This window comes from Podarcis raffonei, chromosome 6, assembly GCF_027172205.1.
Source record: "Podarcis raffonei isolate rPodRaf1 chromosome 6, rPodRaf1.pri, whole genome shotgun sequence".
NCBI classification, from domain to species: Eukaryota; Metazoa; Chordata; class Lepidosauria; order Squamata; family Lacertidae; genus Podarcis; species Podarcis raffonei.
Window position 1 is genome coordinate 8,830,485 of NC_070607.1, and position 25,047 is coordinate 8,855,531.

The 25,047-nt window shown below is 46.1% G+C and overlaps 1 protein-coding gene across 3 annotated transcripts; it reads right to left on the minus strand.

The window, feature by feature from the left end:
* Positions 1-1,014: 1,014 nt before the first annotated feature.
* On the minus strand, positions 1,015-25,047 carry TEDC1 (tubulin epsilon and delta complex 1). Of its 3 annotated transcripts, none has more exons than XM_053391345.1 (8): positions 24,869-25,045; positions 23,484-23,562; positions 22,683-22,885; positions 20,007-20,174; positions 19,546-19,644; positions 9,343-9,429; positions 1,891-2,094; positions 1,015-1,629 (listed from the first exon to the last, which is right to left on the minus strand). In XM_053391345.1, the coding sequence occupies exons 1-8, from the start codon at positions 24,992-24,994 to the stop codon at positions 1,237-1,239; spliced, it is 1,359 nt and encodes a 452-aa protein (XP_053247320.1). In that variant the 5' UTR covers positions 24,995-25,045; the 3' UTR covers positions 1,015-1,236. The 3 variants fall into 3 exon arrangements, with proteins under 3 accessions (XP_053247320.1, XP_053247321.1, XP_053247322.1); XM_053391347.1 differs by having other exon boundaries at positions 1,358-1,669; positions 24,869-25,046; XM_053391346.1 differs by lacking the exon at positions 19,546-19,644 and having other exon boundaries at positions 24,869-25,047.

Sequence of the window (25,047 nt, forward strand, 5' to 3'; positions counted from 1 at the left end):
GACCATAAAGAAGGCTGATCACCGAAGAATTGATGCTTTTGAATTATGGTGCTGGAGGAGACTCTTGAGAGTCCCATGGCCTGCAAGAAGATGAACCTATTCATTCTTAAGGAAATCAGCCCTGAGTGCTCACTGGAAGGACATATCCTAAAGCTGAGGCTCCAATACTTTGGGCACCTCATGAGAAGAGAAGACTCCCTGGAAAAGACCCTGATGTTGGGAGACATGGAGGGCACAAGGAGAAGTGGACGACAAAGGACAAGATGGATGGACAGTGTTCTTGAAGCTACCAGCATGAGTTTGACCAAACTGCGAGAGGCAGTGGAAGGCAGGAGCGCCTGGTGTACTCTGGTCCATGGGGTCACAAAGAGTCGGACACGACTAAACGACAACAAAACTTTACATTAGTTTAAGCAAAGCTGCTTATGTTACACCCCCTTTTTTTACAACTAACACCTCTTGTCTGTATATTTAGCATGGCAATTTAGTGCTCTCTGCCTGGTTGAGGACTGCTTTATCTCCACTGAAACCGAGCACTGACTGACAGATACACACACGAGAAAGTAAAGGGATTGGGGAGGGAGTCTTGTAACTCCTGCCTGCAGACCGCTGCTAACATTAATTCAGTCATTATATCAATTAAGTAGTTAATTAAATGTAATATTAATTTTCTGCTTAAGATTAAGTTGATGGATTATGCCAAAATGGCAAAAATGACCGGAAGAATCAGAAATCAGGAAGACCAAAATTTAAATAAAGAATGGGGAAAATTTATAATAAAAACCATTGTAAGCAGTTAAAATTGTTAGTAGGATTGGAATAATTGTAGTTTAATGGTGAGTTTTGGATGTAATGGAGCTGTAAAAGATTTGGATTATTATAAAAGTTGTAGGAGGAAATGACTAACAAGAAGATCCACAAAGGGGATGAGGGAAGTCCAGGAGATTCTTTGGAATCTTGTATTTATGCTGGATATGTGATTGTAAAACTGTAATTTGAAAAACCACATATATCTATATTTAAAAATGTAATATTGATTTTATTCTCTCTCTCTCTCTCTAACACACACACACACACACACACACTCATTCTACAGCAAAACCCAAGATGCACAAAATCACAGTAATCATAGACAACATAGTTGCTCCTGGAAGATAGGAGCAGGCATGGACAACAGCCTCATGGAAGGCCCAAGACTGTCCCTTCAAAGCTAATGAACAGCACCAACTTCTACGTTCAGTTGGCATCTTTGGTTTGTGCTCTTTTCATGGGTGGGATGCAAAGCACCTGGCCAAGTCCTTGGGCAGCTTCATAAACCTTCTGCCTGCCTTCTTCCTGTCTCCGCTTCAGCTCTACCTTCAGCCTTGCTTCTTTTTTTCTCAGATCCCTGATCACATCTGTTGCTGTTGCACCTTCTGCGATGGATTTCTGGGGTTTTGCTGACCTGACTGTTTTGCTGGTCTTTAAACACTTGCCTTTAAATACAAGTCTGTATGGTCCATGCATTGCACCAATTCTATTGCCACTACTGTGGCATTTCAGATCAGACAGCTTCAGCTCCACGACGTCTTGTGTTTTTTTGACAGCCGTGCAAAACTCGCTCTCTCCTAGCTGCTCTCTTGCTCGGACCTGCGAAGAGGAAAGGACAACTCAGCTGATAATATGTGCTCTTAAAGAGCAATGAGAGAATAGAGTTTTATTTTGTCAGTCTTAGTTAATTAACAGAGCTCATTGAAACCCTTGTTGTCTTTATAAACAGGACCCCAGGCATATTGTTACGATTTCTATTAACAGGCTAAAAACATAAATACAGAGTTCTGAAATCAATCAGTCTAGTTTTATGATATCAATCTGTCTAGATTTCTAACAGGCCCCCAAATCAACCCTTACCGTTCCACAGCAGCTCAGTTTCCTGTAGGCTATAAGCTCACCCAGCCCATCATATAGAGTCAACAGATCTTTCCTGTATCTGTCCAGTTCTTGAATTGTTCTCTTAATGCCATAACAATACAGATCAGCACCTGGCAAAATAGTGTCCTTGTTAAACGTGTTGTGGGGTTTTGCGTCTTCTGTTTCAGGACTGAAAAGGGTCTCCTGGAAGGTGGAAGGAGTTGTATTAATTTTTCTTAATGAGGAACTTCTTGCCACATTTGTCTAGAGACTGGTGCAACAGATAAACAAGCCAGGTTAACTTTATATCCAACCTCTGTTTGTGAAATGGTATGCAGTTCTTGAGCAACATAATTCTATTCTCAGAGAATACAGAAAAGTTGCTTATTCCTAGCAAAAGGATTTCTTTAGGCACTTGCAAATGGAAACTGGTACCTCATAAGAGCAAAAAACTGTGAGTGTCGGGAGAGACTTTGCAAGAAAAGCAGATGCAAGACTTCTTAAATCTCTGTCACAACCACTAAAACCACACCGCCTTCTGATCCTTTTGTTAATGGCTGTGTTGGAAGGAAACACAGACACATCACTTTAAAAAGAATTGCCCAAAATTAAAATTCCTAACCTTGCTAAATTTAAAAAGAGGGAGAAAAACCTTAGAATATTACATCATTTCTGCATTAAGGGATTATATTGCTGATTAACTGTCAGGGAACTGCCATCTGAGACGCAGGAGGTGAAAGGGCTCACGGAGGGTGAGAAAGACCATTCAGCTGAGGAGGGAACCAGCAGGGGGAGAAGTGGAGTTCCATGGGAAAGTGAGTCGGAGGGAGGGCTCAGAGACACTTCAAGCGAGAACAGTGGGGAGGTTTCAGGACCTCCTGTAGGGACACCCACTCCTCGCCGGAAACTGTCACGCCGAGAGTCCAGAAGACGCGTTTCCGTTAAGGAGCTTTTATGCTGGAAGAAGTTCCGTAAACGCCCACTGTCCGATTCAACGAGCGACTGATGGAGCCATGCTTAAGGAGCTCCGTCACAGACAGAGGTTTGTGGACTTAGCCAAACTCTGAGGGACTAGGATTTTACGCACAAGCAGCTCACCATCCCATCACAGCAATCGGACAGTCCCTGAAAGCAGCTTGTGCAGAGAGGCATCATGAGCAACCCAGCCGGAGCCGGGGGAGCAGGAGGAGCTGGAGAGGGTCCAAGCCTGGAAGAAAGGTACAGGGTGTTGGAAGTCCAGCTAGCACTGCAAACGGCGAGGCTAGAAGAAAGGAGGGCGCAGGATGCAGAAAAGGCAAAAGGCGCTACACTAGCAAGAAAGATGCCAGGATTGGTGCAGAAGTTTGGGGGGGACCCCAGGAACTACCAAGCCTTTAGGACAGAGATGCAGTATGCTCTCGAACTGCAGTTTAACGACTTTCCCGACGAGGCATCGCGAGTGGCGTTTGTGATTGGCCATCTCGAAGGGGGGGCGAGAGACTGGGTTAGACCCCTGATGGCAGGGAATAGTGAAATGCTGAAGGACACGAGGAAGTTTTTTCGCGCCATGGATTTGATGTTTTCCAGCGAGATTGAACAGGGACTGGTGCGCAGACAATTGATGGCTTGCAAACAGGGGAGCCGATCGGTTCGTGAGTACTGGACTGAGTTTACAATGTTGATACATAAATTGGGATGGGACCTATCGGCGGAACCCATTCAAATGCTCTTTGAAGAGGGGCTTTCTTCGGCGGTGAAAGACGAACTTTCCCGGGCGCCCAGGGCGGAGTCTATGGACCAGCTGACCAAATCAGCGCTGACCATTGGAGCGCGCCAGGAGGCAAGAGCCTTGGAGAAGCGGGAGGGGAAAGGAGAGCGTTGGAGGGATTTCCGCATTCCAGAGATTCCAGAGCCAAGTTTCCCGCCAGGAGAGCCGATGGAAGTTGGAACAGCGCGCGCGCGCGGTTTCAAATCCCAGTGAAGGGAGGAAGAAGGAGGGAAAGAGCGCCAAGAAATGTTATCTCTGCCAGCAGCCAGGTCACTTTGCCAGAGTCTGCCCGCAAAGAAAGGAATGGCAAGGGATGGCGGGAGCTGTTGGGGGGAAGGAGGAGGGAGTCCAGGAGCCAGTAAAAGCCAACGTCTGGCTGCCACCGTCAGGGCACTGCAGCCAGGCCAAGGAGCAGTAAAAGTGCCCACTCCGGAACCTCCAAGACCAGCCCTAGTAATAGAGGTGTTGCTAGAGCTGGCAAACGGATACCCACTAAAGACAAAGGCGCTGTTGGACTCAGGCAGCTCCTGTAATTTTATGAGTAAGGAGTTTGCAGCTGAACACCAGATACAGACACTCCCTTTAAGCAACCCCCTGCAGGTGACCACGATCGATGGGAGGGAGCTGTTGGGAGGAGAAGTTAGCCTACAGACCGTCCCAATGGTTATGAGGGTGGCCAGGCACACCGAAAGGATAGCGTTCAATGTGGCCACCCTGGGAGGGGCTCCCGTCATTTTGGGAATGAGCTGGCTAGCGTTGCATGACCCGCTAGTGGGCTGGCATCAGAGAGTGGTCTCCTTTGGGTCAGCACATTGCCTGGAACACTGCAGAGAGGGAAAGGTGCCAGAAGGGGCAAAAGCCTTTCTAGCAGGGACGGAAGTGGCGGACAAAGGGAAGGTGCCCAAACAATACGCTGACCTGAGCAAGGTCTTCAGCGAAAGGGAAGCAGATAAACTACCACCGCATAGAGACTTTGACTGCCAAATTAACCTGGTCCCTGGGGCCCAGCTCCCCGTGGGCAAGCTGTACGCCATGTCAGACAGGGAAATGCAGGAGTTAAGGGAGTTTATTGATAAAAACCTGAAGAGGGGCTTCATCAGAGAGTCCAGAGCGGTGGGGGGGAGCCCAGTGTTTTTTGTGGACAAAAAACACACGGATAAACCCAGGCTTGTAGTGGACTACCGGCGGCTAAATGCCGTGTCAGAACCAGTGACTTTCCCCATGCCCAGGATTGATGACATTTTGACCAGGGTGAGGAAGGGAAAGATATTCACGAAACTGGACCTGAGAGGGGCATACAACCTGATACGAATAAAGAAAGGGGATGAATGGAAAACCACCATGTTCACCCCTTTGGGGGCTTTTGAATATTTAGTTATGCCATTCGGATTGCAATCAGGCTCCGCCTGTTTTCAATCGCTCATGAACCATGTCCTGGGACCTTTGCTCTACAAGAATTGCGTGGCCTTCCTCGATGACGTGCTGATATATTCAGAGAATGAGGAGCAGCATGTAAAGGATGTCAGGGAAGTGCTGAGCCAGCTGCAAGCAAACCAGCTGTGGGTGAAATTGGAGAAGTGTCAGTTTCACACCAAGGAGGTGGAATTCCTGGGGTACCGCTTATCAGACAAGGGATTAGCCATGGATCCAGGCAAGGTCCAGGCGGTGCTGGAATGGAAGACACCGAAAACGAAAAAGGATGTGCAAAGGTTCTTAGGGTTTGGGAACTTTTACCGTAAATTCATCAAGAACTTTGCCCACTTAACGGCTCCCATCACGGACTGTCTAAGCAGCAAGAAGAAATTCGTTTGGACGGCGGAGGCGGAGCAAGTATTTGAGGAATTGAAAAGGGCATTCGCTTCGGAAGAACAGCTCCTGCATGTGGATTTACAAAAACCCATGAGAGTGGAAACTGATGCCTCAGACCGGGCGGTGGGGGCGGTGCTGCTTCAGCCAGGGAGCAATAAGTCGGAATGGAGACCGTGTGCCTTCTTTTCGCGTAAGCTGAACAAATCCGAGAGGAACTACACCGTATATGACCGAGAACTACTCGCCATTCACGAAGCGTTCCGGAGATGGAGACACTTACTAATTGGCGCACAGCATAAGGTGCAAGTGTGTACGGACCACAAGAATTTGGAGTATTGGAGAACCGCACGAGTGCTCAACCAACGACAAGTGAGATGGGCCCAGGAGTTCTCCAAATTCCATTTTGAAATCTGCTATGTGCCAGGTCCAGAAAACATCAGAGCGGACGCTCTCTCTCGCAAACCTGAATATTTGGAGGGGGAGGGAGCGCCTGAAGAGAGACATATTATCCCAGAGGACCACTGGGTGTGTGGGGCGGCCTGGGTGGGGCAAAGAGAACTGGTAGAGGGAACGGTAAATGATGAATACGCCCAGGATAAGCTCAGAGGTTTAAGGAGAGAGGGAGAAGACCCCGGAGGTTTTGAAGAAAGAAACGGGGCATTGTATTACAAAGGGGCACTATATATACCCGAAGGGGAATTGAGGGGGAGAGTACTCAAACAGCTGCACGACAATCCCACAGCGGGGCATTTTGGGCAACACAAGACCATGTGGTTGGTGACCAGGGAGTTTTGGTGGCCCAAGGTGAGGGAGGATGTACGGGAGTATGTGAGAAGGTGTGACCAATGCCAGAGAGCCAAAGGAGAAAGGCGGGCACCAGCGGGGTTATTAGAACCGTTACCCACACCAGAACGACCGTGGGAGGCGGTATCGATAGATTTTATGACTGATCTGCCTAAATCCCAGGGGAAAACCGCCATACTAGTCGTAGTAGACCTGTTAACTAAGATGGGTCACTTTGTAGCTTGCTCACATGCAGTCACGGCGGAAGAGACAGCGAAATTGTTTGTAGAACATATTTTTAGGCTGCATGGCGCCCCCTTGAGGGTGGTCTCCGACAGAGGGAAACAGTTCACGTCCAGATTCTGGAGGAAACTTATGAGCTTGTTGCACGTAGAGGTCAACTTTTCGACTGCCAGGCACCCTGAGACCAATGGGCAGGCGGAGAGGGCAAACGGTATCCTCCAACAATACCTGAGGTGTTATGTCAATGACAGAGAGAACGATTGGGTCGAAAAGTTGGCGCTAGCGGAATTTGCTTACAATAATGCAGAGAATGTGTCCACCGGGATGAGCCCCTTTTTGGCTAATTATGGGTGCCACCCCAGGGCGTTTCCAGGGGGAGGAGGGGAGAGATGGAGTGTCCCGGCCGCTGAACATTTTGTAGAAGAAATGGAAGCGATCCATCGTCAACTCCAACTCAACTTAGAAAGGGCCAAAGAAGAATATAAGAGGCAGGCAGACAAGAGCAGAAGGGAAGGTGAAACCATTAGGGTGGGGAGTCAGGTCTGGCTATCAACCCAAGGGTTGCCGTTCAAGGGGGGTTGCAAGAAATTGAGACCCAAAAGATTGGGACCATTTGAGGTCATCCAACAGGTCAACCCAGTGGCTTTCAGACTCCGGTTACCGAACCACATGAAACTGCACCCAGTATTCCACAGGTCATTACTGTCACCATATAGGGGGGAAGGTGAAGGGGTATCCACACGGGGGCCAGCCATAGAAGAAAGGGAAAGCAGCAACCATGTGGCGGAAATCATCGACTCCAGGTGGAAGGGTAATCAGGTGGAGTATTTGGTCGCGTGGGAAGGGGAACCGGAGTCGGAAAACACCTGGGTGATGGCAGAGGAGGTCCGTGACGAGATCTTGATCGAAACGTTCCACCAAAGGTTCCCCAGGAAACCTCAGCCAGTAGCGAGGTTCCGGAGGGAGTACTTTGGCACCACCGACGATGAGGAGGAACTGGAAGGATTCAGGGAATCGGAGTTGGAAGAAGGAACAGACTCCGATGAGGAGGAGTACTTGGAAACCGGAAACAGCAACAGGTGGAGGGAAGTGTTCGAAACTTCGGAAGATGAGGGAGGTTCCTTCAGGGGTTTTGCTCCCTCGCCTCCCGCAGAGGAGGGGAGGGAAGGGGGTGAAGGGGGCCCTGGAGGGGAGGTGGATGTCAGGGAACTGCCATCTGAGACGCAGGAGGTGAAAGGGCTCACGGAGGGTGAGAGAGACCATTCAGCTGAGGAGGGGACCAGCAGGGGGAGAAGTGGAGTTCCAAGGGAAAGTGAGTCGGAGGGAGGGCTCAGAGACACTTCAAGCGAGAACAGTGGGGAGGTTTCAGGACCTCCTGTAGGGACACCCACTCCTCGCCGGAAACTGTCACGCCGAGAGTCCAGAAGACACGTTTCCGTTAAGGAGCTTTTATGCTGGAAGAAGTTCCGTAAACGCCCACTGTCCGATTCAACGAGCGACTGATGGAGCCATGCTTAAGGAGCTCCGTCACAGACAGAGGTTTGTGGACTTAGCCAAACTCTGAGGGACTAGGATTTTACGCACAAGCAGCTCACCATCCCATCACATTAACATATTGCAAAAACAGCTGCTTGCTATAGAGCTTGTCTACCTGAATTTACTGCAAATATTTAAAAGATTCGAGCAGAGCTGGAAGAGCTCCAGGTCTGGAATCTAGAAAGTGGGTGCTTGCCTCTATGTAGAGCTAGTCCCTTTAAAAAACAAAACAAAACAAACCACCCTCTTTAAGACTTCAAAATGCTTTCCAAATCCAGGTAGTAACCTTAGCGTAAGAGCTATTTGCTGTTGTTGCATCTGAATATCTGGAAACGTTGCACAATTTCACCAGTGATCAAGTCGGTGTGCAAAAGTGTTATTGGCTCCTATGCAAGTCAGTGCAAATGCATTTGTGGGTTTTGAACTACTTTACAGAAAGATTCCTAACCTCTTTGCTATATGGGAACAGAATCCAAATACTCATTCTGTCAACTCATTGTCTTTAAGGAATATTTTCAGCAGCTGTAAATGTGCTGAATGGTTATATTATATATGTACTTGCTCTTGAAGCCTTCATCAGATGCAAAGAGGATTTTATTGATTCTTAAAATCATTCAACACTGTCCAGGGAAATCTGCAATTCCACAATGCTACCTGACTGCAATTCTAGTGGCTCACAAAATTTAGTGCCCTGCAGTTTGTAATGAAGGCATTTTGTTTACAGCAACGTTTATACTGTCATATTTTTAAAAGTACAAAAGGAGAAGAACAGACATTTCTTTCATTTACAATTACTGCAGATTTATGGCATGGCACTTTGCTCCTGTCCTCCGAAGTCCAGCATTGCAACTGAGATGCAATTAAGCAACACAGGGAGTTCTTAGGAAGCACTTTCACTGGTACTCGTAAGTCCACAAAAAATATGGAATACATGTGGTTTGAAGCAAGATCTCCTAATTTGAGAGTTACGTTTCTCATAGCAGGGAAGGAGAGCAGGCATGGTGCCGAATGAGCCAGAGAATGTTTTGGAGTGGAGCAAGTTTACATTACTGCTTTGACATTCTCATCAGCAAAGAGGGCAGCCCATGCACTGTCACAGGCCTCAACATAAGCTCCCACCACAAATACTGTCTTAGATCTAAAGCAAGCATTGTACATTGCCTAGCTTTTAATGAGGTTTTTATTCATAATGATAATCTTCTCCACCTTTTAAGCAGGAACTCTTGCTGGCTATGACCAGCTGGAACAAAAGGCCAGGAATATATACCTGTGTAACATTTTCCCCACCCCCAGAAAAACAATACACAACTTGTCCCTCAAGTATTTAATCATACCATCCAATGCCAGTAGACTGGTTCCAGGAGCTTCCACTTGAGAAAGGCTTCCAGTCGAGAGCTATTCGATTCAACCAACTGCAACAACTGCATGAAAGGGGGGGGGAGGAAACTTTTTCACTATTGCTATGAGAATGAAAGTAATACAGCCACTCAGCACAGATCAGATAGGATTCTGTAACAGATCGATCCAAATTCTGCACACCAACCACCAAGGTTTTGAAGCCAGATTTTTAAAAATTGCTTCCCATCAATACCAATGTTTTGCATTTATGTAAAGGGACCCCTGACCATTAGGTCCAGTCGTGGCCGGCTCTGGGGTTGCAGCGCTCATCTCATTTTACTGGCCGAGGGAGCCGGCATACAGCTTCCGGGTCATGTGGCAAGCATGACTAAGCCGCTTCTGGCGAACCAGAGCAGCGCACGGAAACGCCGTTTACCTTCCCGCCGGAGCGGTACCTATTTATCTACTTGCACTTTGATGTGCTTTTGAACTGCTAGGTTGGCAGGAGCTGGGACCGAGCAACAGGAGCTCACCCCGTCACGGGGATTCGAACCACCGACCTTCTGTTCAGCAAGTCCTAGGCTCTGTGGTTTAACCCACAGCACCACCCGCGTCCCTTGCATTTATGTAGCACTTTACAATTCTTCACGTATATTGGGGGGGTAGATCACATCCGCCTAATGCAGAAGTGGAGGAAGGTAAGAACAGCCAACATGCCAATGGCCTATCTAGCCCAACGTCCTGTTCTCACAGTCAACAACCAGAGGGTCCCAGTGCGGTCCCTCAAGCCCCCACTGATGTCACCAGCTGCAGCAGAAAGGGGAAGAAGACATAGCAGTGGAGCAGGCAGGGGGATACAAATCACACCCTCCCCAGGTGTTTGAGGAGTGGGGAGAACGCACCCCCACCTCGGCTGGTTTGCATGGCAGCTGCGTCCCTGTGTCATTTGTGTATGTCAGCGATACCCACTGCTGGGATGCAGCCCCAGAGTGTTGGCACCTGGGCCAGAAAGGTTAGCCAGCCCTGATCCATAGAACACACAGGAATTACCGTTCTCTAATGCTGAAAACTGCCTTGCATAAAAAATTTCACAGTAGACATTTTGAATGTTTCCAAAAGCATTTCATTCCTTCCAAAGGGAACATATTTCACAGGAGTGTCCTTTTCAGTGTCCTCCAAAATTTCCTTTGCTGTTGGAAAAACGGAAAGAAGTCTTTGGGGGGGAGGGGGAGAAACCCACCAGTTTTATCTCTCCGGGACTTCACATATCTAACTGAACAATACAGATACAGTGGTACCTCAGATTACGTTACCTTTGGGTAACGTAATTTCAAGTTACGAACATGGCAAACCCGGAAGTGTATACTTCTGGGTTTTGCCATGTACACATGTGCAGAAGCGCTCCATCACGCTGCGTGCAGAAGCGGCACCTCCGGATATGGACTTTTCGGGTAAGTATGGACCCCCGGGACAATTTAAGTTCGTATCCGGAGGGTCCATATATAATATATACAACTAACAATGAAACGCCTTATCTTACTGTCAAATGATCAGCTGCAACATGGGGGAAAGTTGGAGGAGCAGCTCTTGGGGAATCTTCTCAAAGCAACACATGCCATCCTCATTTTGCGGCTGCACCCAGCCCCTCCACTGCCCTCCTAGTCATCTGTTTCATTTCAATTTTCATTGGCAATCTCAGCTCTTATTCCGAAGCACGCTGGGCCTCATTGTATCCAAGATAAAACCAAAGTCAGTGACAGTCCTAGCTTTGTTGAAAGTAAAGTTGCATTCCAAGGCAAATAAGAATAAAGCTGGAAGGGGCTTCTAAGGCCACCCAGTCCTGCAAATGCAGGACATCTACACCTACAGCATCCCTAGGAGGAGGACATCCTGCCCTCTGCTTAAAAATGGCTAGCAAAACAGAGCCTAGCCGTTTCCAAGGCAGTCTATTCTGCTGTCAAACAACTCATACGCGAAAGAAGCTCATCCTGCTGTTTAAATGAAATCCTGTTTTGTAACTGGAAGCTGCTGCTTTTGGGCCCGACTGTCTGGAGCCACACATGACAAAACTGCTCAACTCCTTTATCCTTTCCTCCTAGCACTTGGACTTCATGCCACCCACCATCTGCCACCCTCCACTGGGTATTTGCCAATGTTCTTAAACTGTGGTTCTCAGAAATGGACACAGTACTCCAAGTAAGGTCTGACCAAGCCCAACAGAACAATTGGGCTTCTTGTGATCTGGACGCTGCACTTCTGTGGATGCAGCAGAGAACTGCATTAGCCTTTTTTTTTGCTGCATCACAGAGCTGGTTAGTTTGCGTTCTATTGTTGTTGAGCCAGTTGTGCATCTGATTCTTTCTGCCTAAAAGTTTATATATCTCTGAGAGAATTAATTTTGTTTGGCCCAGTTCTCCACCCTCTCAAGACCATATTGGATTCAGTTCCTGTCTTCTGATTCACTAGCTAACCCACCCAGCTTGATGCCATCTGCAAAAAATATGATGGTTTATTCCTTTGTCCAAATCATTTACAAAGAAGTTGAGCCGTGTAGTTCCCACAAGCCACTCCTGGCCAGGTTGATGAGGAACTGTTGCTTGGCACTTTTTTTGGTATGATTGATCAACCAGCTACAAATCCAGCTAATAACAGTATTATCTAGCCCACATATTAGCAGCTTGCCAAAAAGAATATTATGAGGAATCTTGTCAAAGGCTTTACTGAAATCAAAATATACTATGTTGGAGTCATCAAAGCAAAATGGCAAGGATGCCTTCTGGCAGCCATCTGTCGACAAAAGCAAACTGCTGATGTAGGTTTCTGGAGCTAGAAAGGAGTCTCTGTAGGGCTGTACATCTGAGGTTTCCCAGCTGCCCCCGAATTCCTGTTCCTCACTCTCCCTCCATATTATAGTGGCAACAAAGTTTGTTTCAAAACTTATCTCAGCCACAAATGTACCTGTGGTCTGAGGTTAGCCCATATTTCTCTGCCTCAGCCACCCAAAGGCGTGGTTTAAACATACATACCTTAAAAGGTGGTTGTAATAATGACTGTCATAGTTTACATGTGAACACTGTAAATCACTATATAAATGCAAAATAAAAATTCCAAAGACTACAAATATAATATTTAGCATGCAGCCTCAATGCATTATGTTAGTTCAGTGTATTACAATGAAGGGGGGGAAAGGATTTTAGTTAACATTCAACAAGCTTTTAAAAATTGACCAGAACACAAATAAAATTATGCTAAACTATGAATTGCCAAAACCTGAAATAGGGTACAGTGGTACCTCGGGGTTAAGTACTTAATTCGTTCCGGAGGTCCGTTCTTAACCTGAAACTGTTCTTAACCTGAAGCACCACTTTAGCTAATGGGGCCTCCTGCTGCTGCCGCCGTTGCTGCGTGATTTCTGTTCTCATCCTGAAGCAAAGTTCTTAACCCAAGGTATTATTTCTGGGTTAGCAGAGTCTGTAACCTGAAGCGTATGTAACCTGAAGCATATGGAACCTGAGGTACCACTGTATTTACTAATAGATCTGCACTATAAAAGAGGCTATTCTAATGAGGTACATTACATTACTATTCTAATGAGGTACACTGCCTTACTCAGATTTAGTAACTAGCGATTTTACACAGGAGGAGAAATTTTGGGCACTTCTTCATGAGGTGTCCCTCACACTAGGACCGGGCGATGTCAGATTTTCAACATTGCAATGTATCGCCAGGCAAACATTGTGATCTGGTGATCTACTGTGATGTTCAAAACACTGCTTCCCACCACAGCACTGCTAGGCATGGAGGTGAAATCGCTGAGGCCTCATCACACCAGGAAGCAGCTTCACACTTTCCAGCTGAGCAGCCCCATCCTTCTCCGGCTTGCACATGAGCCCGAGAAGCATCAGGACTGTTCAGCTGGGAGGTGCAATCCAATCTCTTTCCTCCCGGTGTATCGCTCTGGAGGAAAAAGACCAGCTGCCCATCCCGCTGGCTCCCACGGTGGCAAACAAGCAGCCAGCCAGGAAGATGGGAGAGGCTCCCTCTGCCTGGCTGTGTGCTTGCCTCCTCAGCTGAGCAATCCCCATGCTCTCATGCAAGCCAGAGGGACCTGGGGCATCGGTGGGAGGAACAAGCTGTACCGGTGCCTCGCCAATTGTTGCCCCCTCTGTCGGTATGAGAGGCAGACCATGATGGTGGTTTCACTCAGCAATATATCGCTGGCGAAACTGCTGTCACTCCTGAGTCCCACTGCCTCCAGCGCCCGGCTGCAGTTTCTTTCTCCCTCATTTGACTCCCCACAGATGTCAGCTATGGACTTGCCTGGTTTTGCTAGTTTGCCTCACAGACCATTCAGAATCTGAATATTTTTGGCTTTAATGCATTCGTTAGAATGCTGCTGAATCTATTAAGAAAAAACTCTGTAGCAAGACTAAAAGAAATCTGCATCAAGTCCGGGGATTGGGGACAGGGTGAGAAAATTGAACAAATAATGATTAGGAAAACTCAACAGGCATAGAGGGGAAGACCACACATCCTTCCTAATTTGTTTGAACGATCACTCAAGTTTGTCAATATTGTATATTGCTTTTCCAGTTCTCCTAAGAAAGGAACGAATATGACAACCAGAAATTCTTTGAATGCTTGCATCAGTTACCTTCCATTAACACCCACATTTTAAATCTGTGCTTGATATATCAAGTGATTAATCCTTGACATCTTTTTTTAATAGGGACACGGGTGGCGCTGTGGGTAAAACCTCAGTGCCTAGGACTTGCCGATCGTCAGGTCGGCGGTTCGAATCCCCGCAGTGGGGTGCGCTCCCGTTGCTCAGTCCCAGCACCTGCCAACCTAGCAGTTCAAAAGCACCCTCAGGTGCAAGTAGATAAATAGGGACCGCTTACTAGCGGGAAGGTAAACGGCGTTTCCGTGTGCTGCGCTGGCTCGCCAGATGCAGCTTGTCACGCTGGCCACGTGACCCGGAAGTGTCTTCGGACAGCGCTGGCCCCCGGCCTCTTAAGCGAGATGGGCGCGCAACCCCAGAGTCGGACATGACTGGCCCGTAGGTACCAGGGCAGGGGTACCTTTACCTTTACCTTAACTGTTTTACAATCTTGTTGTTCCACGTGCTACAAGGTCAGCGTTGGGAGATCATGCAGGGACAAAGGAAAGACAGAGATACTGAAGGTACGGGGGGGGGGGCAAGTTTGTAGGTTAAAGCTATGCAAAGTGTTCTGCTTCTTTCCAACTAGAATAATCAAGAGTAGACAGAAAATTTTGCACAGAAACACCTTTTCATGTCCATTGAAGTGTTCTCAGAGTGGAGCGTATTATAATTATTTCAATTTAGTATCTGCCCTTAACCATCAAGTCCCAGGACAGGTTAAATATCTGGAAAGGGTATCCACAGATTTCCATTTTTTTGGGGGGGGGGAGGGCACCATATACAGTAATCATCAGAAAAAAAGTATGCTTGCTACACAGTCCAGTAATTTATAAAGGCCTTGATAAGTCAGAGTATCATTTTTCAAGAAGCAATAACTCCACGTGCTTGGCCAATAAAACGTGGCAAGCAATGACTCTTTTCTGAAGCTTCCCTTTAAAACGGTGACAGCAACTATAGCACTGCAGCTCTATTAATTCTCTTTCTGGTGTGGAAAATTTTCAACTGAGGGCACATACAGGTGACAGATTACGGCCAAGGGAAAATTTTAGCTCAAGGCAATAATGCCGCCAAGTAGAAATGACCAGCTTGAACATTATTAAACATTACTGGAACGCTGCCAGGGCTTCCCAGTGGGGCACTAATTGCCTAGCTAAAAAAATAATACCTGAAGAAATATGTTGCAGGGGACCTCAGATGCATTCACCCCCACAAGCAGAGCTTCAGGTACTCTGGATCTCAAATATCACACTTGTTCTAATGTGAAGGGCAGATTAATCTATTCCTTGGTATCTCAGCTTTGCTATCTATCATCTATTTTTCCATCCATCCACCCATCCATCTATCATCTGTATTTGCCAGTAGAGAAATTACAGCATTGTCTCTTGTAGCCAGGATGATGCCATATTCTGCCAGTGGTGGAGATAAGGTATATTTCAGCCTTCTTATGCAGGTGTCTCAGTGGCTACCAAACTTGGGGCAGCAGCAGATGAGGCCCTGCCAAAGATTCTTAGTGGAGGCGATGGGAAGGGCAAGGACAACACTTTTTCTACAGGCCAGTCCATTTTGGTGGACTGGGCCTTTCCCCTCCCAGAGGCAATTGGAACCAATGTGAGGAAGAACAGCAGGACCCTCTGCCCTGGCATGCAGGTGTGTCACTTGGACTCCCCTGAACCTTTACTGCTGCAGAATGTGCAATGAGATTACCGGCAGATTCAAGCAAGGCCACACCCTAAACCACAGTCACTTCAAGGAAGCTCAGGATGACAGGCTATTTCTTGAAAGAACATCCAATCCCTTTACCTTTTGAGTCCTTTTTTGATTCAGTCTCTGAGCCAGAGGGGAGAGATGGTTTTACTACTAGTATCTCCACTACTAGTAATTCTGGGGGCCTTTTTTTTTTAGTTTGAAGAGGATGGTAAAAATGCTTTAAATAAATGGAATTTCATTTGTAGGGAACAACCTTTTTTTGCAGACAAGTAAAAATATTGTTGCTTCAGTTGGCCTTTGAGAATTAACAACGGCTCAGCCTTGTTTGTTTTGATTGCTGCATTGTTGCTTTCAGCTCATATTATATACAGTATTTGTTGTTGTTTTGTTATCTTAATTGTAAACCACTATAGGAGCTTATTACAAATATTTCTACAGCACAATAATTGTGTTACATTACAAAATATTGCAATACAGTACCATCAGAATAGGATGATTTGCACACGGTGATCTCAGGAGAATGAATGCGTATTGCAACTGGCCACGTGGCAAAAGTGTCACCACAATGTTCATCATTTGCTCAGCAAGCCAGACAGTTTTCCCATTTGTCTCATTACCCACTGAATGGCAATCCCAGGAAACTGCCATCTACCCTGTCAAGAGGTCAAGCATGAAGCACATTCATCTTCCCTGAGGACACTCCTGGCTCAGGCTTGCATTTTTGTCCATTGTGACTGCCTTGCAAACCTGAAGCAGGTAAGAAAAGGAGCAGTGACAGGTCGTGGGACTAAAGAACAGCAAACAGAAAAGGAGAGGCAGCAGTGACCTGCCAGGGAGCACCATGAAGAGAAGCAAAGGGGGTGGGCTGCCTTCAGTGATCACACAAACTACGTGGCAGAGAAGGAGAACTTGCATTTCTGGGCAAACTGCTTGAACATCTATGATCTATCCCTACATAGTAGCTGATTACCTGGAACCCTCTCAGATTAGCAACCCAGATTACTTGTTATTTCAAGATGTGACCATCATTCTGATATATTATACAAATCTGTTTGAACTGTTTATGTTAATACTAAAAGTGTTGCAAGTCATTCTGAGCCTTTGGAATATGGATGGATGATAGTTTTAAATTAAATACAAAAATAGTGACTGGAAATATCCACAGATAAAACTATGCTGAAGAGAAACTTTGAAAGGCAATTTCTTTACATTTAAAAGCAGGTGCTGAAGTCTGACAGCTGGTGAAATAGCTGTATTTTAATTGGAAACGTCCTGTCATTCCTCTCCCCCCCCCCAAAAAAAATTACACCTTATCTGTCAGAACCAGATTGCTCACTTTATGATAGTTCTCAATGAAAATGAATTATATGCTTCACTAAAAGCAGGCTAACACTTTTAGGATGGCTAGCGGCAGACACAAACACTGAATAGGTCTATCCTTTGAGGGGAAGCTAGAACACAAAGTAATTTGTATCATCATCACCATCAAAAAGCAAAGGGGCTATTTGCAGTAAGATATACTAATATGCCAACCTAGCAGTTTGAAAGCACGTCAAAGTGCAAGTAGTTAAATAGGTACCACTCCGGCGGGAAGGTAAACGGCATTTCCGTGCGCTGCTCTGGTTCGCATGCTGGCCACATGACCTGGAAGCTGTACACCAGCTCCCACGGCCAATAAAGCGAGATGAGCCCTGCAACCCCAGAGTCGGCCACGACTGGACCTAATGGTCAGGGGTCCCTTTACCTTTTATACTAATATGGGGATGCGGGTGGTGCAGTGGTCTAAACCTAGGGCTTGCCGATCAGAAGGTCGGCAGTTCGACTCCCCGCGACGGGGTGAGTTTCCCTTGTTCAGTCCCAGCTCCTGCCTACCTAGTAGTTCGAAAGCAAGTTAAGTGCAAGTAGATAAATAGGTACTGCTCCGGCAGGAAGGTAAAGGGCGTTTCCATGCTCTGGTTCGCCAGAAGCAGCTTAGTCATGCTGGCCACATGACCCAGAAAAACTGTTTGCGGACAAACACCGGCTCCCTCGGCCTATAGAGCGAGATGAGCGCGCAACCCCCAAGTTATCCGTGAATGGACCTAACGGTCAGGGGTACCTTTACCTTTTATACTAATATGCTGGCTTTTTCATTCAACTGTGGTATAATTATTCAAAGAAACTATAACTGAAGTGCGATACAGTTTTGAGAAAGGTCCGTCTCCCTATTATGCCAAGCTATGCCGACACTGAAGAGGAAAAGCAGTAGCAGCTGCCGCCAGGGACCTTCCATCATGTCTGTATCTCACCTGGATTTCTGGTGAGATCCCTGCTCCCTGCAGCTACCGACTGCCACCACTGAGGCTCCTAGAAGGAGAGGAAGAAGCAGGCCTCCCACTGTGCTACATGGCCTGCAGAACCTTGTAACTAAGAACTGGTCCCTGACTTTGTTTTTTACCTATTCCATTCTCATCCCCTTTCCTGTTAAAACTGTAAGCCAGAGGGCAGAGATTGCCTTTTCCTATGGTCTTTGTAAGCTGAAAATTGAAGCAAAATCCTTTAAATAAACAAAGTAACTTATGCCAGAGTGGCATGGTTTGAATTTGCATAAGGCCACTTAGGCTTTAGCTGGATGATTCTGAAAAACATGTCTGTATGTGAATTATTTAAATGTTTTGTTTTTTTCCTCCTTAGCCCCAAACACTTGGATATTTCTCTACTGCCAAGCCAACGTAGAGCCACCCTCAGGTAGTAGATAGCACTCACTGGTGTTTTTGTTTTCCTTGTTTTGTGTCCAAAGAGCAGTGAAAATTAAGCTATGAAGTCCAAAACGTAACAAAATCCTGGCAGCAAGGTCTGAGTAGACTGCGACAATCAGCAAATAAGGACTTAAAAACTTGGGACAGGTATAGGGACAAAGATAAAGGAAAGTCAAAGCCAACAAATGCTTAATACCACCAATTAGAAGCAAAATAGATGTAGATCCTCGCTAGCTGATCAAAAGGATTCTATGGAAGAAGATACTGGAATCTATTAGCATGAAGGGGAGGAGCCCAAAGCTCTATTTCCTGTGCCTCAAGGAAGTTAGAGGCTGCAATCTGACCTTTCTAAGTGTACATACTTTAGAGAATGAAATTTCCTATGAATCCAGGCATATGTGAGAGTGCTATGCTCTTTGGAATGCATGCAACCTACACAACACACAAATTGGCTCTCCATGCTCCCCTGTCAAGTGAGGTCCACAGTGTGTGTGTGTGTGTCTATGGGAAGATTCTCTCTGTGGTGTCTCCATGCTTATGCAATGACCTCCTCTTTAAGGTGCATTATGCTTGGCACAGCTCTCCTTTTGGAGACAGACGAAGGCATACCTCTTTGTCCAGGCTTTTGCGGAGGGCTACGGTGCACTGGGGACTGAGAGTGCTTCTGCCTCATTTTTGCTGCTTTTCAGCTTTCTTAATGGGATTTTACTGCGAACTGTTACTATTAAAGCTTACTGTTAATGATACGGATGTGCATTTTTTAGTTTATATTATCAACTTCTGGTTTTAACAGAGATGTATTCCCCACTCTGGGACCTTTGAGTGAAGGGTGGATTACAAGCACTTGTAACAATTCTCTTGCGAAGGCCTCAAGGTGCTGGCACAGCCCAATGGCATCAGCCTGCATCTAGGCACCCAGCACATCAAGAGACCAGCCAGTCCACTTGGGGAATCACGGAGCTAGGAAGTCTTCCATTTCTGGTGGATTATGGCTTGAGGGCTGAAAATCTAGTCCTCCAATTCTGGCATACGTATTGATTCATAGAATTCTCCATAGTTTCTAACATAGCACTATGCCACAAAAGGATTACCTGTTTGTAATTCTCTGGTTGCCTTACAACATCTGCTTCTGTGATGGAGAAATGGCCAATAATAGGATCAGTATGAGAACCAATTGTGTATGAATGTACCTGGAACAGAGAGATGTGGGTTTAGAAATTATATCTATCTGTATACATGCACACACCACCTATCACATAATCAATACATTAATACTATTGGTACACTTGAGGCTAACAGATTACGAGCACGCATGTCAATTTCTAAAGAAAACTATGAATGAATTTTCATTCTGTTTTGATCTCCATAGTCTTCAAAATTAGAAAAACAGAAAAATTTTCAGGATTTGAATAAGGCAGCTTGCTGTTATTTTTTTCTGCGAAGTGTAGTCTGCAGCAAAATAACGTTAGATGGGTTAACATCTACAACCCAAAACTAGTTTTACTTTAACCTTAATGCAGAAAGATGAAATATCTACAAGCCAAATCATTACCTTATTCAGGAGCTTGCATTGTTCTTCCTGTTCAGTGTGGCATTTTCGCCACTGGAACTGCAGACGGCCATTTAACCACTGCAGGTATCGGACATCCCTTTGGTTTTTCATATGAGATTTTGGAACCAGGCTTTCTCCATCCTGCAGGCTTTTCAAAGGGGTATCACACTAAAATTGGAAGAAAGGAACAAAGTCTTGACAAAAATACTTTCCCCCAATATGTGTATCTTTAGACTAGGAATGGCTAAGCTTTTGGGATCAAAGAGCCACAGTCTGCCACTGCAACTCTTCTGGGGGGTGCAAACCAGCAGTCGGTGTGGCCCCCCACCTACTTTCACATGAATGCTTTCACATGCATGCACACAGGCACAGAGACAATTAGCATCACCACACACAGCTTCTGCTTCTTTCTGTCGAGGCTGGGTGGGCAAATCCACCAACCCCATGAGGCACAGGGCAAATCTGCCACTCCTCCAGCGCCTGCCTGCTTGTGTTAAGGCGGTCGAGGCAGCCCCACAAATGCAAGGCAGCTCTCATCATTGGGCACAGATGCAGAATTAATTCTTATGGATTTAATAGATTTATTGAAAGTAAGTTCATGCTTTCACACGACCGATAATGCTTTATAATTGCAAATATGTTTTTCTGCTATACTGACTTCCATTCTGATATTTTGTGTTAATCAAGTTGCTGTTTTCTGTGAGCCGCTTTAGGTTTCCCTCAGGAAAGACAATTAGAATATAAGAAAGAAACCAATGAAATGAAAATGAATTATTATTCTTGATCATTGCAAGCGGCAGCCTTTTTCTGCTCAAGAGTGGAGTAAAATGTTTTCAATAAATAAATAAATAAATAAAAAGATTCAGGAGATTCAGAAAACTTTCTAAACCCCAGAAGAAAAGGCAGAGAATAGTGATCACAACAAAGCAAAGCAATTCTCACAGCAGCCATATTGCTAGGGAGCATTTTGAATCCATTTAAAGAAGCGGGAAATATGAAAGTCCTCTCCATAAAGTCCACAATCAAGACAACTAAGTTATTGGACTCAGGCAGAGATGGGAGACGAGGAGCAGGGGGGGAAGCCAGCTAAATTGCCCACCAGCACAGTGATCACATGAACAAGGCTGGCACAAAAGCTAATAAATCTTTTGCAAACCTTTTAAAAATCATTCTGAGTTCTTGAGGGTGCAATGAACCAGTAAAACTGAGGAAGGACCTGTGCCCTTGTTCTCTTAGCTACTCCAAACCCCATTGTGTTGCAGAACATATTGCCTGTAGATTCTGTATGATGCTGCAAATTCTCAAAGAGCCCCACTGGAGTCATACCTGTGGCACAATTACACTATCTTGGGGAGCATCAAATATTTATATTTCAATCATTTTTAACATAACCAGCAAGCTGGGGAAATGTGTTCTGCAAGAAAAAGCAAGCTCAAGATGCCTCTGCATTGCTGCAAGTGTAAAACGTTGCTCAATGGAACAATTTTCCTATTGAAAAGACTTTCCACTATAACTGTGCTGCCACCTATTGGCAATTTAAGCAGCACTTACAGAAGTGGGTTGTGGAACAAGGTGCAAAGTTCAAGAAATCCATTTTGCAGGCAACCAAGAGATATATTAATGACTCAATTCTGAGGCTACTACAGCAGTAGTATATTTAAAACCAGGCATTACTATACAACAAGCTCCAGCTTTGGTCTCTGGTGTCTAAATTTTTACAGTTTTATGATCCTCCCCCCTATGTAAACTGCCTCATGAGGGCTTCCTCTAAAACAAGGGTGGGGAACCTCTGGTCCCCAAACCTCTAGATCTGGTCCACGGCCTCCCCTCTTCAGACCTGCTTCCCCATGGCAAACGGAAATGTGCTTGGCCCCAGCTCCCACAAAGTCCAAGTAGACTTTGAAATTAAATATGTTTATTCTGTAATGTTTTTAACTGCTGCTACTTTGGTTTTATTTTTAAGTGGCAGACTGTCCTGAATAAAGTTTCTAAAAAATAGTGGGATACTAATTATTAATAAAACTAGATTTTTGCATAAGTTAACTTATCCAGTATCAGTTCACAATGAATACAACTGTTTCCTTTAACATTACTCTGGCGGTCTGTTGGCAAATCTATCCTACCAATAATCCAAAGTTCGATTAATTACAGAAGACAGACAGAGCACAAACACATACCGTACCTGTCAGCTCCTCCACTACAATGTGACCCCAAAGTCACAGAAGGGACTACTGGACTGACATTGCATGCAAAGAGAAGATTGACAACAGTTGCAGAAAATGCAACAATGAAAAGAACAACTGCGGTGCACAACTAATGTTTCCTGATGTCTTTCAGGAAAGTTTTGATACTTAATGCTTCTTGTTAAAAATGGATCAAGACCTCTTTCGTAATTCAGCTCACCTAAGCAGACTAAAATGTAATGTATCCAACAAGGTATACATCAGATTATTCCTGAACCCAGGAATTAAATATATTCCTCAAAATGCATTGGGAACCACATCTACTGTATGAGAGTCTTTTCTTAAACCAGCACTGTCATTTTCACGAAACAAGCAACAGCAACAAAATTGCAATACACATTCAAGTCCAGCCCCACCCTCCAATATCTTGTTCCTAGTAAAAAAAGAAAAGAAAAAAGGATACCTGAAAATTACTAACAAAAATATTACTCACCATGCAAACAGTTGCTTCATCCCAAAGTTTCACTCTATTTAGGGCCAGTAACTGCTCCATTAAGCTGATTCTGCATAGAAGCCAGGAAAATACCAATAGTAGTTCTCTGCTTCCCTCTGAACCATCAGGAGGAAGCTGATAAAATTCTGGTCTTCTGTAGCCAAGGCTCAACGCTACACTCCTGACGAATCTGACTTGGGTACCTAGGAAGCAGGTGATGATGATTATTATTAATAGTAGTACTCTGCGCATTTAATAACTGGGTTGCCCCAGCCACTCTGGGCGCCTTCCAACATACATAAAAACATTGCAGATTAAAAAGCTTCCCTATACAGGGAAGGCAGATAAGGCAGCAGTTGTCACTTTCCACAATTTCAAAATCAACTGTGTCCTGGAGGAACAAAGCTCCAGAACAAATTCACACTGCAGGTGGGCTATGCAAATAACAGCAATGCAACCTTCCCCTCTATACAGCAAGTTCACTGGTTGCTTTCAAAGCATGGAATACTCTCCCTGAGGGAGTTTCTGTTGATCATGTAAATGCCCTTTGGTTGCCAGGCCAGAAGCCTTTAATTTCCCAAGACATTGCAACAGCTGAGGAGATTGCAGACTTGGTTATAGCTATGAGATATTTTTACTCTCCTGTTTTACTAATTGTGGCTCTTTCCTAATGTGGCTGTTCTACTTTTTTTTAAAATGGAAATATCTATTAAACAAACGAAAAGCTCTGTATTATGCATACACTTATCACTAATTTTTGCCAAAAATTATTATGTTCCCAGATTAATAGTAATTTGCTACCTGTGTCAGCAGGCTCCATCCATCCTCCACCTTGGAATTGCTTCAGAAGAGAATACAGTAGTTTCCAGAATACTACAGTCTATTTAAGGAAGACAACAGCACTAAAAGATTTGCTGTATTGTTTACAATGCAAGTCAAATGGGTGAAAGGAATCCACTAATCCCCCTTCCGCAAAACACACACACACAAAAACCCAAACCCAAGCTTCCCTCTGATGGCTCAGAAGGGAGCAGAGAATACCACAGTGGGTGGTACTCAACTTCAGTTTTAAACCCACTGAAAGCAATGGCATTAACTTATTAATTTCCATGGGTCTGCTCCAAGTGAAAGTTAAGCTGAAAACCACTCAGTGCTTTTAGTCAATTTTAGGTGGTTTCATTTTTCAAAAAGGAACGTGTCAAGAGAAATTGGGATTACAAATTGCAGTGGAACTTGAAGAATGCAGCTTCTGCTCTGCTGTCCCCACTAACGGGGGGGGGGGGCGTACAGCTTCCAGGTCATGTGCCCAGCATGAATAAGCCGCTTCTGGCGAAACCAGAGCAGCGCATGGAAACGCCTTTTACCTTCCCGCCGGAGCGGTACCTATTTATCTACTTGCACTTTGTGCTTTTGAACTGCTAGGTTGGCAGGAGCAGGGACTGAGCAACGGGAGCTCACCCCGTCACGGGGATTCGAACCGCCAACCTTCTGATCGGCAAGCCCTAGGCTCTGTGGTTTAACCCACAGCGCCACACACACACAAATACACGCACACACCAGGGAGATGCTTCCCATCAATACCAATGTTTTGCATTTATGTAAAGGAACCCCTGACCATTAGGTCCAGTCACAGACGACTCTGGGGTTGCGGCGCTCATCTCGCTTTACTGGCCGAGGGAGCCGGCGTACAGCTTCCGGGTCATGTGGCCAGCATGACTAAGCCGCTTCTGGCAAACCAGAGCAGCGCACGGAAACGCCGTTTACCTTCCCGCCGGAGCGGTACCTATTTATCTACTTGCACTTTGTGCTTTTGAACTGCTAGATTGGCAGGAGCAGGGACCGAGCAACAGGAGCTCACCCCGTCGCGGGGATTCGAAATAACCCCCACCTATTTCTCCACGGGCCACCCTGCGGAACTCCCTGCCTCTTGAGAACAGGCCGGCGCCTTCCTTCTGCGGCGCTCGCTTCGGCCCCGGGCGCTCGGAAACGCCATGGGGAACTTAAAACTTTTTGTGAGGCGATGCCTATGCCTCGGTTTTTTTTAAACCTTATCTATTTCCCCCCCTGCCAACCGCTTCGAGGTTCCTGCTGCTTTTCTGGGGTGTTTTGCGAGGCTGAGCGGGGCTGAGGGATCCCGCCAGGCCGCCCGCCCTCACAGACAGGCCGCCCGCGCGCCTTCCACCCACCGCATGGGGCCGGCCGAGCTTGGCGAGGCGGAAGGCCTCCGGGGGGACGCGGGGCCCGGGCAAGGCGGCGCCGAGAGCCCCCACGGCCGCCGGGAGACGCGACGCAGACGCCGCCCGCGCAGCCATCGCCCTCAGCGCCGCTTCCCTTTCGCGCCTCTCGCTCAAAGCCAGGCGCGGAG